Raw genomic sequence first — 17121 nt, 5'->3', positions numbered from 1 at the left:
GCCTCATTTCCGGCGCGCCGGAGGCGGGGCCCTGGGTACGGCGCGCGGCCCGGGCCAAACCGCGTGACGTCACTCGGCGGCGCCGGAAGTTGCGACTCGCAGGCGTTGGGACTCGGCTAACGGCCGTTACTTCTGCGCTGAGGTGCCGGGGCGACCATGGTGTCCGATGGTAAGGGCCTGGAGGGGCTCGCTGGGGGGCTCGGTCCAGATGGTGTCTCCTTGGGGCTGGGTGGGACCTGTTAAGGAGAGACCGGAGTGTGCATTCACTGGGTAACTCCGTCCTGAGTGCCGGGCGTTTTCGGCTCGGGAGAAGGCGGCAGAGAACCTGACAGGCAGGGGCCAGCCTAGCGGTTGAGACAGGCAGGTGGCCAGTCGGTTAAAGTGATTTCGAAGACAGTATCCCAGGACTGTGCGGTGAGTAGGTTCGGGCGTCCTGGACAGGCTTGAATGGCAGCCTCCTGGGAGGATTGGGAGTTGTGGGCGGGGCCTGATGGAGAACTCGTACTATCTCGCCCTAAGATCGGCGATAAAATGTCATTTTTAAAGCAGCCCGCAGCCTGATGGGGAGGACCGGGAGGAGAGATCGGTCGGCGGAGGCGAGCAGTGGGGGCCCCGGCCCGGCCCTGCCTGCGGGCCCTGTGGCTTAGGGCAGGTTCTCTCGTCTGACCCGAGACGTGGCTTGGTGCACCGCCGAGACAGACGGACGCCGTCGGCCCGGCTGTGAGATGCCGCCGCGGCCCAGCGGCTGTGACGGGTTGGGAAAGAGAGAAGGGAGGCGTCCATGCTCGCCGCGGGTGTCGCCGTGGGTGGGATTGTGGGATGGCCGGTGCCGGGACGTGGTGCAGAGCGGGCCGGCGTTCCCACCCCCTCCGATGGGGCGCCGCTGCTTCCTGCCGGAGGAAAGAACTGGGTTGCAGCCTGGAGAAGTCCGGAGGGTTCAGACGGACAAAGACGGCGTGGGGGCTGTCCTGAGAGGAGACAGGCCAGCAGGAATGAAGCTGCGGGGGCGCGGAGTGCGGGCCGCCTGTGCCCCTGCGCGAGCGTCCTGGGCTCCCCGCGCCGGGGTGCGCTGGGCGCCCGGAAGCGCCAGCCCCTCGCGCGTGGGTCCCTGTGGAGGGCAGCCCGATGCTGTTCTCACCGCAGAGGCCTTAGGCGCGTGGAGGATGCTTTTCCCTTTTTGGCTTTTGCCTCCTAAAAATTGGCCACTTGCTGCTAGCTAACTGGAGGGACCTGGGCCCAGACTCACTCCTGCGCCTCCCTGAGTCGTCTGAGCCTGGAGTTCTGTGCGCAGGGGTTCTCGCCGCTGGCCCCTCGCCGCCTTCTGTGACCGGCAGGTGTCTGCGGGTTCACTCGGTAGATGTGCGCCAGGCAGGGTGGTGGGAGCCGGGGATGAGCTGTGAGCAAAACACAAGACCCCCGCCCTCACGGGGCTCACGCTCCAGTGCCTGGAGGACGGCCGCCGAGTGCGTCCTCAAAGACCGGGCCTCCTGCCAGTCACTGGACGTTGGGATGACAGGCACCTCAAGGCTGTGATGCTGCCTGCTCCGGGTTGAAGTTTTACGCATTTAGAGTGTGAGGTCTGACGCACTTCCATGACGCTGGTGTCTTTCATTTTACCTCTGTTGACAGAAGATGAACTGAATCTCCTGGTCATCATAGTGGATACCAACCCGATATGGTGGGGAAAGCAGGCGCTGAAGGAGTCTCAGGTGAGAGCCGGAGGGCCTCGGGCAGCTCTGCCCTAGCTAACACGCGTGTGAACACTCCACTCTGCCCTAGCTAACACGCGTGTGTCCACACCGCTCTGCCCTAGCTAACTCGCGTGTGAACACACCGCTCTGCCCTAGCTAACTCGCGTGTGAACACACCGCTCTGCCCTAGCTAACTCGCGTGTGTCCACACCGCTCTGCCCTAGCTAACTCGCGTGTGTCCACACTGCTCTGCCCTAGCTAACACGCGTGTGAACACTCCACTCTGCCCTAGCTAACACGCGTGTGTCCACACCGCTCTGCCCTAGCTAACTCGCGTGTGAACACACCGCTCTGCCCTAGCTAACTTGTGTGTGTCCACACGGCTCTGCCCTAGCTAACTCGTGTGTGTCCACACCGCTCTGCCCTAGCTAACTCGTGTGTGTCCATGCCACTCTGCCTTAACGCATGTGTCCTTGCCGCTTCTGCCTTAGCGCGTGTGTGTCCATGCAGCATCGGGGTGCTGCTGTCCTGCAGTGAGCCGAGCTGGTGCCTGCGGTGCTGGCAGCCTGCAATGGAGCACAGCTTTAAGGCCTCACTGCTCCACATCCAACCCATCTCCCAGCTCATGCACTTGGGAAGGTGGTGGAGGATGGCCCAAATGGCTGCAGTGGCTAAGGCTGGGCCATGCTGAAGCCAAGAGGCTGGAACTCTGTGAGGGCCTCCTACGTGGGTGGCGGAGGGCCAAGCGCTCGGGCCATCTTCCCCTACCTTCCCAGGTACATTAGCAGGGAGCTGGGTGGAAAGTGGAACAGCTGGAACTCTAACCAGCTGCAGGGGGCAGCTTAGCCTACTGTGCCACTGTGCAGGCCCCTTGAACTTTCTTTGCATTCCTAGATACAAGTCCTTTATCGTATAAATGGTTTGTGAATTTTTCCTCTCAAAGTTTAGCTTTTCTTTTATACTTAAGAAAGTCACAGATCAATTTTGATGAGAGTCCACATTATTTTAAAAAAGAGAAAACCTGGACTGTGCTTTTGGTGCTAAATTTAAGAATTCTTCAAATAGCCGTAGATTGTAAAGATTTTTTTGCCAATGACTTATTTGAAAAGTTTGACATTTCAAGCTAGAATCAGTTTGAGTTAGTTTCTTAATGTGCTGAGATTTAGGTTGTGGTTTTGTTTTTTCTTTGTTGTTGTTGAAAAGATTATCCTTTTCCATTGAGTTACTTATGTACCCTTGTCAAAAAACAGTTGTGCATACCCCAGTGGGTTTTTGTCTAGGGCCTCTGCTCTGTTGATTTGTGTCTGTCCCTGCACCAACACTGCACAATCCTGACTAATGTACAATACCTATGTAGTACCTCTTTTTTTTTTTTTTTTAAGACTTATTTATTTATTTGAAAGTCAATTTCAGAGAGGGAGGGAGAGACGAACAGAGAGATTGTCCATTTGTTGGCTCACTCCCCACATGGCCACAATGGCAGGAGCTGGGCCAGCCCAAAGCCAGGAGCTTCATCCGGGTCTCCCACTTGGGTGGCAGGGGTCCTGGGACTTGGGCCATCTTCTGCCGCTTTTCCTAGGCACATTAGGAAGGAGCTGGATTGGAAGTGGAGCAGTCGGGGCTCGAACTGGTGTCCATATGGGATGCCGTTGCTGTAATTGGCGACTTAATGCACTACACCACAGTGCTAGCCCCGGTGTTGTACCTCTTGGAAGTCTGCTAGATTCTTGTCACTTTATTTTTCCTTTTCAAAATTTTAACTGTTCTACTTCTCTTGACTTTCCATATAAATTTTAGGTTAAGCTTGTCTATGTCTACAAAAAATGCTGCTAATTTTGTGTATGTGTGTGTGTGTGTTTAATATTAATTATTTGATGGGCCGGCATATGGCGCAGCAGGTAAGGCCACCGCCTGCCATGTCAGCATCCAGTATGAGCACTGGTTCATGTTCCGGCTGCTCCACTTCCGGTCCAGCTCCCTGCTGATGTGCCTGGGAAAGTGGTGGAAGATGGGCCCTTGCTGCCAGGGTGGGAGACTTGGAGGAAGTTCCTGGCTCCTGGCTTCAGCCTGGCCCAGTCCTAGCAGTTGTGCGATCTGGGAAGTGAACCAGCAGATGGAGGACCTCTTTCTGTCTCTCTGTCTCTCACCGTCTCTCTGTAACCTTGATTTTCAAATAAATAAATAAATCTTAAAAATAAAATTATTTGAAAGGCAGAATGACACAGGGAGACATTTTCCCTCTGCTTGTTCACTCCCCAAATGGCTGCAAAAGCTGGGACTGGGCAGGCTGAAGCCAGGAGCTGGGAGCTCCGTGTGGCCTTCCACACGGATGGCAGGGACCAGTACTGGGGCCATCGTGCACAGCAGGAGGAAGCTGCGTCAGAAGCAGAGCTCTGACCAACACTCCAACGTGGGTGTGGGCGTCCCAACCAGCTCCTTAACCCGCTGAGCCACAGCGCCCGCTCCCAGAGTTGCCTCCTTTAAGAGGACATGCCTTGTTCTAGGATTATGAAAATACCCTGCACTGCTAGTAAATGTGAACAAATTAACACTTTTACAGATCTCCAATTTAATCACTGTGTATTAAATACTGCATATGTAGCAAAAGTTTGCTAGTTATTTTGTTAGAGAAGATGTGTCGTGTTTGTTTTCCCTAAGACGTTGCTTTTGTGCTGGTGTGGAATTGATTTCATGTTTAAAGGACGGTCAGAAAACTGCAGTTGTCCAGTATCTGCTTGTGGCTTTGCAGGGGGAGCTTGCGAGCGAAGTCTAGTGGTGAATGAGTGTGTGTGGTGTAAGTGGTCGTGATTGTTTTGAGACGGGACCTGGTAGTCTGGATACTGATTCATTCTCATGCCTTTGGTTTTTGGCAGTTTACTCTATCCAAATGCATCGATGCCGTGATGGTGCTGGGGAACTCCCACTTGTTCATGAATCGCTCCAACAAACTGGCCGTGGTCGCCAGTCACATCCAGGAGAGGTATGGCTGCTGCCGTGTCTGCCTGTCAGTGCTGGCTGGTGCATGCTCTTCTTCCTCTGGGTTGCACAAGAGTGTTTCCTGTGGAGGTGAAAGACAGCCACAGCTCAAGAGTCAGCACGTTTCCATCTGTGTGGACCCTGAAACCCTTCTTTCTTTATTTGGAGGCAAAGTTACAGAGAGAGAGAGAGAGAGATCTTCCATTGCTGGTTCAGCATCCGAATGGCCACAACAGCCAGGGCTGGGCCAGGCCGAGGCCAGCAAGTTTCATCCGGGTCTCCCACGTGGGTGCAGGGCCGCAGCACTTGGCCATCTGCTGCTGCCTTCCCAGGTGCATCGGGAGGGAGCTGGGTCGGAGCTGGAGCAGCCAGAGTGCGAATCGGCGCCCACGTGGGATGGCTGATCCGCTGCTCCTCACCAGCCCAGGTGTTTTTCTTAAAGGGATAGACAGTAGACTCATTGTTCGGATTTGGCGGGAGTGAATCTGTTTTGGTGTCGCCTGATGAGGTGAATGTGGGAATCGCCCTGGTGACCCTGCCCCGTTGTCACTGTGAAGCATGCTGTGGCGGCCCACGTGCTTGCCGATTTACCTGTTATTCATTTGTAAAAGATGAACTGTGTGGGGCCGGTGCCGTTGTGTAGAGAGCTGAGCCTCCACCCGCAGTGCTGGCATCCCGTGTGAGTGCGGTTTGAGCCCCGGCTGCTCCATTTCTGATCCAGCTCCCTGCTAATGTGCCTGGGACAGCTGTGGAAGATGGCCCAAGTGCTTGGGACCCTGCACCCGTGTGGGAGACCCAGAAGAAGCTCCTGGCTCCTGGCTTTGGCCTTGGCCTGGCCCAGGTCCAGCCGTTGCAGCCATTTGGGAAGTGAACCAGCAGGTGGAGGATATCTCTCCCTCTCTTTATCTCTGCCTTTCAAATAAATAAATAAGTCTTAAAAAAATAAAAAGAAAGCAGTGTGTGTTAGCACATTGTGAATCCACGGTTGGTGCAGTCACTCCTTAGTACCTGTGGGGCATCAGTTCCAGGTCCCTCATCTCAGTGGCGTAGTATTTGCATAGAGCCAAGCACATCCTCCCATAGACGTTAACTCACCCCAGGTCACGTGTCACCCCAACCAGTGTGAGTGCCCTGTAGTAGCTGTCCCGCCCTGTTCATGGAAGAGAGACAGCAGTGGTGTGTGTGTCCAGTCTGTGGATTAGCTGTCCCGCCCTGTTCATGGAAGAGAGACAGCAGTGGTGTGTGTGTCCAGTCTGTGGGTTAGCTGTCCCGCCCTGTTCATGGAAGAGAGACAGCAGTGGTGTGTGTGTCCAGTCTATGGATTAGCTGTCCCGCCCTGTTCATGGAAGAGAGACAGCAGTGGTGTGTGTGTCCAGTCTGTGGATTAGCTGTCCCGCCCTGTTCATAGAAGAGAGACAGCAGTGGTGTGTGTCCAGTCTGTGAATTAGCTGTCCCGCCCTGTTTGTAGAACAGTGACAGCAGTGTGTGCGTGTCCAGTACAGATGCAGATGTTGAACAAGAGCCACTCCTGATGCTTGATTGCATTGTGCATTGGAACGTGTGGGTCAGAGGCTGGCTGTGATTCCTGTTGCCCCTGCTGCATTTCATCTGACCGGCAGTGGCAACGGGGCAGGAAGGCCTGGTGTGAGTAGCGTTTCCTGCTGTGTTTCAGCCGATTCTTATATCCTGGGAAGAATGGCAGAGTTGGAGACTTCTTTGGAGACCCTGGCAACCCATCTTCTGAATTTAACCCCTCAGGAAGTAAAGACGGAAAATATGAACTGCTAACAGCAGCAAATGAAGTGATTGTGGAAGAGATTAGAGACCTCATGACAAAAAGTAACAGTTTTTTTATTATTCTTATCATCATCATTTCTACCACCAATACTATTTTGCAAATGGAGTTGATGTTGAGGACTTGTCCCTGAGGACTTGGTCCAGAGTCTCGAGGCTGTGATGCTGTCGTGTGCACACACCACTCCCACTCCCTCTCTGCTCTCGGCCGTTGTCACCCAGCCTCCCCGGGCCTTGCTCCACCTCTGCGCTGGGCGCTGCTGCACAGCCTGTGCCTCTCGGATGGCTTCCGGCTCCCGAGCACGGCCTCTGGCCCTGCTTCTGCCCTCGTTCTGGGACCTTCCTTTCTCACTCTCCGTTACTGACTTGTCCTTCGTCTTGTCCCTTAAAATGTGTTTTGTTTTTTTTTTTAATTCTGTACATTTTTTAAAAAATAATTTTCAATTATTTGAAAGGCAGAGTGATGGAGGGAGGGGGAAGAGAGAGAGGGAGAGAGAGAGATAGAGAGATTTTCCATCTGCTGGTTCACTCCTCAGATGGCCCTTACTGGCCAGGGCTGAGCCAGGCTGAAGCCAGGAGCCTGGAACTCCATTAGGTCTCCCATGTGGGTGCAGGGGCCCACACACTTGGGCATCTTCTGCTGCTTTCCCAGGCACATTAGCAGGGACCTGGATTCGAAGTGGAGCAGCTGGGACTTGAACTGGTGCTCCCATGTTGGATGTTGGAGTTGCAGGCAGTGGTTTAACCTGCTGCATGGCAACACTGGCCTATCTTGTGTATAATTTTCTGACTTTTTCCCTCTGTTTTCTCAACCACTTTTGCTTGTAATTATCATTTGTATAGGAATACTTCCTAGTCTTTGTCTCACCCTCTCTCTCTTTTAAAGATTTATTTATTTATTGAAGAAGCGCAGTGACAAGGAAAAAGAGAGAGGGAGATCTTCCAAACTCTGATTCACTCTCCAAATGCCTGCAACAGCCAGGGCTGGGCCAGGCCAAGCCAGTAGCCAGGAACTTTGTCCAGGCTTCCCACATGGGTGGCAGGGACCCAAGTGCTTGGGCCATCATCTGCTTCTTTCCCAGGCGCATTAGCAGGGAACTGGATTGGAATTGGGGCAGCCAGGATTTGAACCTGCACTCTGATATGGGATGCTGGCTTTGCCAGGGTAGTGTAACCTGCAGTGCCACAGTTGTGTTCCCTCGCCCCATCTCCTTAGTGCACTTTAGTCTCATTGTCTTCTGCTTCAGCGACACCACCATTTCTGTTTGTATTTCTGACATGCTTTCCACCTAGTTCTCCAAATTTGAAACTGTAAACTTTGACTCTTTTCTTCTTGCATTCGGCATCTAATCAGCTGTGAGCAGCTCCCAAACCTGACCCTAATTGTCCTTTAGATGACTTTGACGTTTGGGGCTGGATGGTTCTTTGCTCTGCAGGCTCTTCTGTGCGTTGCGCATTACTTAGCAACATCCCTGGCCTCGACCTGGCAGACACTGCGATGCCGCAGATAGTGACAGCCCAGCGCCCTCCAGGTGGAGAGCCCTGTGACAGCCTCCTCCACCTGCCCTTCTGACTCCTGTCTCCCTACATGGACGCAAGGCACATTAACAGCTGGATCGGAAGTGGAGCAGCTGGGGCATGAACCTGGGCCCAAATGGGATGCCAGCGTCACAGGTGGCAGCTTCACCTGCCACGCCACAATGCCAGCCCCAGGCTAACATTTTTAATGTAATCAAATATGCATGACAAAAATCGCCATTTTAGCCATTTTTCGGTACCCAGTGCAATAGTGTCAAGCACACTGGTGTGACTATGCCTGCATCACCACCACCTTCCAGCATTGTCCATCCTCCCAAACTGAAGCTTCGTGCCCAGTAAACAGTAGTTCTCTATTTCCCCTACTTCTAGAAAAGATGCCAGGACATTTTAAATTGAAAAAAGGTCAAAAGTTGCTTATTTAAGCATTACTGAGTACAGATTGCTATGTATGTTTTTAAACCCAGGTTGAACATGTCATCATTTGATTACATTCATAAAAAATGCTTTGGTTTGAAAATGATTTTAGGTCAAGACTGTTTAAAAATCCCGTTTTTAATGTTTTTTGTTGTTGTTGTTTTGTTTGTAGGTGACATAAAGGGTCAGCATACAGAAACTCTGCTGGCAGGATCCCTGGCCAAAGCCCTTTGCTGTATCCTTGGTGCTTAAATTCTTCAAGAGGTGTCTTATGTAATCAATGTATTGTTTAAAAATAAAAATTGTTTATTTGATTTGAAAGGTAGAGCAATAGAGAGAGAGATCTTCCATCCACTGGTTTCCTCCCCAAATGGCCACAGTGGCCAGGGATGAGCCAGGCCACAGCCAGGAGCTTAGAACTCCATATGAGTCTCCCACATGAGTTGCAGGGGCCCAAGGACTTGGGCCATCTTATGGTGCTGTCCCAGGTGCATTAGCAGGGAGCTGGACTGGAAGAGGAGCAGCTGGGACTGGCACCGGTGCTCTGGTACAGGATACTGGAGCTGCACGTGGTGGCTTAACCCACCGCCCCACAAGGCTGGCCCTGTGTGGTTAGCATTTTCAGGTTGGGACATTTTTTTAGAAACTTGTGTGTCCATGTTAAATGGGAGTCATGGACATTCTAAAATGGGAGATAATGAAAAGTGTGTTTATCTTGCCTTTGAAATATTTTTAGTACAAGCCATTAAAAACTTGAAATAGAAGAGTAGAAAAATGATGAGTTTCTCCATTCATCCTTCTTCCTGTAACAGAATGAAAAAAACAAAGAGAAAGATTTGCAGAATGTCTTTTAAAAAAAAGCTTCAGGATGCTTTCTTTTCTTTTTTGATAAACTGCTGCTTTTTTGATTTTCACCTTCCTTGAGCTGGGAGCTGTGTTTGATTTTAAAAGCCACTGACTGACTGTGAAGCTTCATAAATGAGTGGCTGCTTTCCCACAGGCGGGGGATTAGCTCAGGGCAGCAGCACCTTTCTCAGCATTTTGATTTTATCTTTTTGTGAGATTTGCTCTAAGTTTTTATGTATTTGTCCCAGATTTTGATTCCAGTTGCCTGGTCAACTCTGTGTGGTTTTCAGATTTGTTTTGGGACACTTGACTGCCCCAGTGTCCTGGTCTAGGACTGGGTGGTGACAGTAGGACAAGCCAGAGTTGGAATTTTAGTCTGCGACGGAGCGTGCTGTGATGGGATGAGCGCGCACTCGTGTGTCTGACAGTGAACGCAGTCTCCTTTCTCAGCAGGGCGGTGCTGGCCTTCCCTAACTAGAACTCGAGGGGATTTCCCCTGTTTAAATATTTATGAAATAAAACGGTATTTCTGTATTCCTTAATACGAGGAAATGTAGATATTCATAGAATGAACAAGGAGGTGAAAGGTAGGAGCCTGTGTTTTACTCCTGTGTGTTCGGGGCAGTGTTTCAACATTGGTTAGAAATATACGTGTCTAGCCGGCGCCGCGGCTCACTAGGCTAATCCTCCGCCTAGCGGCGCTGGCACACCGGGTTCTAGTCCCGGTCGGGGCGCCGGATTCTGTCCCGGTTGCCCCTCTTCCAGGCCAGCTCTCTGCTGTGGCCCGGGAGTGCAGTGGAGGATGGCCCAGGTGCTTGGGCCCTGCACCCCATGGGAGACCAGGAAAAGCTCCTGGCTCCTGCCATCGGATCAGCGCGGTGCGCCGGCCGCAGCGCGCCGGCCGTGGCGGCCATTGGAGGTTGAACCAACGGCAAAGGAAGACCTTTCTCTCTGTCTCTCTCTCTCACTGTCCACTCTGCCTGTCAAAAAAAAAAAAAAAAAAAAAAAAGAAAAAAAAAAGAATACATTTAAAAAAAAAAAAAAAGAAATATACGTGTCTAGTACTTTAAGTTGTTCAGTTAATAATGGTAAGTTATTCACTTAAACTGTAATTTGTTTTTCTCTCTTCATAGATAATCAGGAGATGAAATCGAGAATATTGGTAAGATTAAAAAAGTCAATGCTCTACAACTGGATAGACAGTTACAGACAGTTGGAAAGCATGATGGGAAAAAGAGCTTTTTTTAAAAGATTTATTTTATTTATTTGAAAGATAGCTAGACTAGCTTTACTAGTAAGTAGAAAATGTCAAATAATGGGGTTTTCAGCGTTTGCTTGTTGTTTAGCCTGATTGAAAACCCTGGTGGTCCCCAGAGTTGATGGTAATATTGAGGACTGGTTGTTCTCGCACTGCCAATGGGAGGGTACCCTGGTTTGGGTTTTCTGCAGGGCAGTGGGTAACCTGGGTCAACACCCAGTGTGCATACCCTGTAGCAGTCAGTGATGATCTTTAGGAGGCAGTCTGGAAGCCATGCAAAGGCTGTGTGAGGCTGCCATCAGAGAAGGGTTCAAAGTAGAACTGGAAACTGCTTAAAAGTCCTCTGTAGATAACTGGTGCAGTCGTGGAAATCCATAAAGGTAGCCAGAAGTGTGCTGTGTGTTCTAATTCGTAGGCGTCAAAATGGTCCCCCCTGTATTTTGACCTGTAACAGCAGGTTGCAGGACACTAGGCAGAGTGCCAGCCCATTGCACCTGTGCGTATGTGTCTGTCCATGCCCCCTGCAGTGCTCTGACGGGTGCTCATCAAACTCTTCACAAGGGTTTCCTCTGGGTGCCGGGGTTAGAGGAAACGTTGCCTTTGCACTTCAGGTTTTTAATCGTGGTAAGTAGGCAGACAGGTTGAAAACAACATTGGTGTGGCTTGCAGCTCGCTGTGGGGTTTGCGCGCGAGAGCAGCATGTGCTTGTGAGGTGTTGATGTGGCTGTGCTCGTAGGTGATTAAGGCCGCGGAAGACAGCGCGCTGCAGTATATGAACTTCATGAATGTCATCTTCGCAGCACAGAAGCAGGTGCGTGAGAGCCTTCTGCTGCGTGTCTGTCATGACGAAGGCGTCAGTATCATTTCCCGATTGATACTGGGAGAGGTCTGTGACTAACTAGTCTTACTATTCTGCCTCTTCGTCTTTCTACTTCGGCCCTGAGACCCTTGAGAAACCAGTTGGCCCCAGAACAGTGCCTGCTGAGCACAGCTGGCACAGTTTCATGGTATTCAGTGCCCCGTCTGCCGCAGGACCCCTGGTTTGGTGGTTTGCTGCATAAACCTTGCCTCAGTTTCTCTACTAAAGGTGTGTAAAGGTGCGATATTTTTGGTCCACAAGTGACTAAAGTATTCTTATGAATTATGACGCATACATTTTCTTTTTTGATATTTTTTAAAAAGAACAAAAAGTGCTTCTGTAGTCACACACAACACCCCCAATCTTGGAGGGGCAGCCTGATGTTTTGAAAAGTGTTGGTTTTGGGGACAGGGAGTGGGTGACAGCCTTACCACCCACTGGCTGTGACCACAGCCCAGCCACACCGGGGTGCTTTAGCTCCCAGATGCAGATGAAGTATCTGCCTGCAGTCACACACACTAAGTGACCTGTTCTAAGAGCAGTCTGGCACAGGGCTGGTGTCATGGCGTACCGGGTTAGGCTGTGCCAGCATCCCATATGGGCGCCTCTTCAAATCCCAGCTGCTCCACTTCCAATCCAGCTCCCTGCTAATTTACCTGGGAAAGCAGTGGAACATGGCCCAAGTGATTGGACCTCTGCACCCATGTGGAAGACCTGGAAGGAGCTCCTGGTTCCTGGCTTTGGCCTGGCCCAGCCCTAGCCATTGAGGCCATTTTTGGGAATAAGCTATAAGATGGAAGATCTCTGTCTCTCCCTCACTCCCTCTCTCTCTCTCTGACTCTGCATTTCAAATAAATAAATGAATCTTAAAAAAAAAAAAAACAAAAACCAAAAAAATTAAGGGGTTGGTGCTGTGGTGCAGCAGGTTAAAGCCCTGGCCTGTAGCTCCCACATCTCATATGGGCACCATTTTGGGTCCCAGCTGCTCCACTTTCGATCCAGCTCTCTGCTGATGGCCTGGAAAAGCAGTAGAGGATGGTCCGGGTCCTTGGGCCCCTGTACCCATGTGGGAGACCCGAAAGGAGCTCCTGGCTCCTGGCTTCAGCCTGGCCCAGCCCCAGCCATTGCCGCCATTTGGGGAGTGGACCAGATGATGGAAGATGTCTCTCTCTCTCTCTCTGTTTCTACCTCTCTCTCTGACTCTGTCTTTCAAATAAAATAAATCTTAAAAAAAAGAAGATTTAAAACTTCATACTTAAAAAAACACCAAAGAATAGTCACACATGTAGGCTCAAAGTAATTATTACTGGGGTTGTTCCTTTAATATTTTCAAAATATTCCTTTCAGAATATTTTGATTGATGCCTGTGTTTTAGACACCGATTCAGGACTCCTCCAACAGGTATGTTTTAAGAGAATGCTTGTTATTTGTAGTTAGGAAAATCAATTTTTATGTTGAGCAAATATTAATATAGATTGGATATATTGAGTTAAATAAAATATGTCATTAATTTCACCTTTTTGATTCACCTTTTTAAATGTGGCTACTAGAAATTATAAATTACACACTCAATATGACTTGCATTGTGTTTCTGTTCTATTATATGTGGTTTTTAATCACAAGTTTGGAATTGAATTTTACTTTAACCAGAAAGAAAAAAAACCCGAAATAGGGCTGTAGAGATTATCATAGTCTCTTGATAAATGTTTTTTGGCCTTCAGTAATATTATTTCCTAAAAGACCAGTTAAAAGCAAAAAACTAGAAAACCCATTGAAGGTTCCTGTGGGGGTGGGGGAAGGGAGAGGCAAAGGTCTGGCGTCGTCCTGTTTCTATGCCTGATGGTAGGAACGCGGTGTTCACTGTGCCGCTTAAACCTACTCACCCTTCCTGTACCTGGCGCTGGCACATACATTTCAGGGTGAGAAATCAGAGGGCTTGAGTGTGCTTCTTGGTCGCACATTTCAGCCTACGTAGTGTTCGTTAGCGCCCGTCTGTCTGTATTTTTGGTACCTGCTTTCCACTCTCCCCATTCCCTCCACTCCCCCCGAGCGGTCACTGTTCTACCCTCTAGCCTGGGGTCGCACTCCTCGGCTTACCCCCCTGAGTGAAGCATGCAGTTCCCAGCTTTCTGTGCCTGGTGTTTTCACTGGATGTAACGTCCTCCTTGGATGTTTGCACGTCCCAGGAAGTGGCCTGAGGTTCTGGCCCTCACGCCCTCCGGGAACACGTCCTCTCTGTGGGCTGGAGAAGTTGGTGGAGAGGCTCCCTTCCCCGGGAAGCTGGGTGTGTGCTGGTGTGCAGGGCCCTTTCCGTGTCTTGCAGGCTTGTGACATCACTGGGGGACTGTACCTGAAGGTGCCTCAGATGCCGTCCCTCCTGCAGTACCTGCTGGTGAGGAAGCAGCAGCGAGCCGGTCCCCAAGCAGAGTCCCTGGTGGGGCAGCCGTGGGAACAACCCCGCTGATACCTCCAAGATTAGCACCTGGCGGGAAGGAAAAGCTGGGTGGCCTTGGAGATTCAGAGCTGCGGCGCGAGGGGGAAGGTAGTCTGGGCGCTCTGCTGTGTGCACAGTGTCCTGTGCGTGCTGCGCTCTGTGCCCCTACGGGTAGGAGCTCCGTACGCGCTTCTCAGTAGACGCCAAGGAAACCCCGAGTCAGCATTTCCTTAGTGTTTGTGGTCATCTATGGTCTGACTTCATTTGCTTTTTCCCATGTTTTAAATAAAAGTTCCTTGCCTTTCTCCCTTACAGTGGGTTTTTCTTCCCGATCAAGATCAGAGATCGCAGTTAATCCTGCCACCCCCAGTTCACGTGGACTACAGGGCTGCTTGCTTCTGTCATCGAAACCTCATTGAAATCGGCTACGTCTGTTCTGTGTGTCTGTCAAGTAAGTTCCTGTACCGACTTGTCCCTGTTGGGGTTGGGGGCAGAAAGTCTCTCAGACTCTGATTTAACCGTCTGCTCTTGGCTTTGATTTGCAGTATTCTGCAGCTTCAGCCCTATCTGCACCACGTGCGAGTGAGTGTCTTTGAAGCGGTGTGGGTGGCTCACCCTTCCGCGACTTAGAGCATTAACTCGTGGTTTCCCCTCCGTGTCATTGCAGGACAGCCTTTAAGATCTCTCTGCCTCCCATGCTGAAGGCCAAGAAAAAGAAACTGAAGGTGTCTGCGTGACAACGTTCTCCCGTCTTCAGCAGTCAGAGACGTTGGCAGAGCCTTTGCTGGGGAGACTCTGATAAAAACACAGCTGGGTCATCCTTAACGTCGGAGTTTCTTACAGGGAGGATTTGCAGTGGCCCTCGCAGCCTGTGCTTCCGGGGACTCGTTTGCTGGAGGGAATTACTCTGCAGTCCATCCCCAGCTCTGCTCACAAGGGTGGAGGAAAGCTCAACTGGTGACATGTTTTAATGGCTGGTCATTTGTGACAGCCCATTCCGACGGGGGCTTCAGGACCCGTGACCCACACGGAAGGCCTTCCTGGGACATGGACAGTGGGTGAAGGCTGAACACAGTTTTGGGACAAGGGGCCATTGCTAGAGTGACTGCATCCATCAGGATAGGACGTCTCTCTCTGGAGACAGCAGTTAGCTTCCGCAGGTGTCCTGGCTGAGGTTCAGGGTAGATCCAGCAGATGTTTATCCAGAGTCTGGTGTCCGTGGTCCAAGCAGGCCCGCAGCCTGTCACGGAATAAGCAGAAACTCTGATTTTGGGTGGCAAAGGGGAACAGGCATGGAGGCCTGGTGGCAAATTTTCCTTCAAAAACAGTTGTGTGCAGAGTTTGTTCATAAAAGCTGACGCGTGGGTTCTGAGGGAGTTTGTTGGGAAACATAGTGTGTCCCCAGGTGGAATTCTGTCCTCTAGTGGAGAAACCACACAGTCCTGTTGGAGAATGCTCTCTAGAAGCCTTTACCTGAATACTGAAGACTTTTATAAGTTAAATGTTCCTTGTAATTTCAACAATAAAAATTTATTTTACTACTTAATAATTTTCCCTGGATTTATTAGAAGTTCTTTTAAGTTCCAATGTAGTTTAGGAGGATTTTAAGGAATAGTGGATGCTTTTGGTTTGTTATGAGAAGTATGATGACAAAAACCCGTTTGTTTACAAAACTTTTATATGTAAATAAGATTTAAGTTTTCTCTTTATACCACTTCAGTAACTGGGGTTTGGTAAGATATTTTGAGGTAGATTTTGTATTCTAGAGTTGCAGTCTTGTTAACAAATACAAGGATTTTGGTGATCATTTTGCAAGTGTTTGTTAATCCTTGAGCTAGAGTCCATCTTTAAAAATAATTTATAATATTTCATACACTAAGAGAAAGAATCACTGTTAGATGTCTAGGAAATAAATCATTGCATGTCTAACAGGTGAATAATTTCAACAAACCAGTAAGGCTTTGGTTGTTTTTCATTTAAAATGTTTTATATACTTGCTTAATTTTTTTTTTTTTTTAAGACTGACTTATTTGAAAGGCAGAGTTTCAGAGAGAGAGGGAGAGACAGAGAAAGAGATCTTCCATGCGCTGGTTCGCTTCCCAGATGAAGAGGTCCATCCAGGTTTCCCACGCGGGTGCAGGCGCCCAAAGACTTGGGCCTTCTTCCATTGCTTTCCCAGGCGCATTAGCAGGAAGTTGGGTTGAAGGTGGAACAGCCGGGACTCGAACTGGGATGCCAGCATTGCAGCGGAGGCCCAACCCCTGCACCACAATCTGGCTCCGTTTTTTTGTTTTGTTTTTGTTTTTAACACGATAAATTTAAAAAATAATTTTCTTTATTTGAGAGACAGAGCTCTCACCCACTAGTTTACTTCCCAAATGCCCGTGATAGCTGGGGCTGGGAACTCAATGCGGATCTCCCACACTGGTGCAGGAACCCGACTACCTGAGCTTTCACCGCCGCCTGCCAGGGACCGCAGTAACCAGAAGCCGGAGCCAGGAGTCCAATGCAGGCCTCTGGTGTGGGATGCAGGTGCCTGAACACACGTCTTCACTGCTAGGCTCAGCTCCGGCCCCCAAGTTTTGTTTTTAACTGTTGTGTTTATGAAGTATTTTATATAATAATTTAAGTTTTCATATTTGGTTGAATTATTTCCTCTTACTCATTGTTTATCTCATGCCCATTCAACTCTTTTTAAAATACGCACTTTTCTAGGGCCGGCGCTGTGGCTCACTAGGCTAATCCTCCGCCTTGCGGCGATGGCACACCAGGTTCTAGTCCATGTCGGGGCACCGGATTCTGTCCCGGTTGCCTCTCTTCCAGGCCAGCTCTCTGCTGTGGCCAGCGAATGCAGTGGAGGATGGCCCAAGTGCTTGGGCCCTGCACCCCATGGGAGACCAGGAGAAGCACCTGGCTCCTGCCATCAGATCAGTGTGGTGGGCTGGCCGCAGCGCGCTGGCCACGGCGGCCATTGGAGGGTGAACCAATGGCAAAGGAAGACCTTTCTCTCTGTCTCTCTCTCACTGTCCACTCTGCCTGTCAAAAAAAATTAAAAAAAAATAAATAAAAAATATGCACTTTTCTTTTTTCCTTTTTTAAAGATTTGTTTATTTTGAAGGCAGGGTTAGAGAGAGACAGGGAGAGACAGAAAGTGAGCAAGTGAACATCCATCTGCTGATTTACTCACCAAAAGGCTGTAATGGCTGGGGCTGGACTGAGCTGAAGCCAGGAGCCAGGAGCTTCATCTGGGATCTGGGTCTCCCACGTGGGTGCAGGGGCCAGAGTATGTGGGCCGTGTGCCACTGCTTTC

General features: G+C 50.2%; 1 protein-coding gene across 6 annotated transcripts; it reads left to right on the top strand.

The window, feature by feature from the left end:
- Window positions 1–93: 93 nt before the first annotated feature.
- GTF2H3 (general transcription factor IIH subunit 3) lies at window positions 94–15357 on the top strand. 6 transcript variants are annotated; one of them, XM_002723335.6, is made up of 13 exons: window positions 94–169; window positions 1630–1709; window positions 4565–4671; window positions 6340–6506; window positions 8587–8649; window positions 9818–9847; window positions 10394–10422; window positions 11255–11329; window positions 12725–12778; window positions 13701–13769; window positions 14127–14262; window positions 14357–14393; window positions 14479–15357. In XM_002723335.6, exons 1-13 carry the CDS (start codon window positions 157–159, stop codon window positions 14546–14548), a joined length of 930 nt encoding a protein of 309 aa, XP_002723381.1. In that variant the 5' UTR covers window positions 94–156; the 3' UTR covers window positions 14549–15357. The 6 variants fall into 6 exon arrangements, with proteins under 6 accessions (XP_002723381.1, XP_089179133.1, XP_089179136.1 ...); XM_089323007.1 differs by having other exon boundaries at window positions 11255–11404; XM_089323010.1 differs by lacking the exon at window positions 6340–6506.
- The last annotated feature ends 1764 nt before the right edge of the window (window positions 15358–17121 follow it).

This window comes from Oryctolagus cuniculus, chromosome 21, assembly GCF_051225735.1.
Source record: "Oryctolagus cuniculus isolate XC-2025 breed Fujian yellow rabbit chromosome 21, ASM5122573v1, whole genome shotgun sequence".
NCBI lineage: Eukaryota > Metazoa > Chordata > Mammalia > Lagomorpha > Leporidae > Oryctolagus > Oryctolagus cuniculus.
The sequence above is the reverse complement of the archived record's forward strand: the minus strand, read 5'-3'. Positions and strand labels throughout refer to the sequence as shown.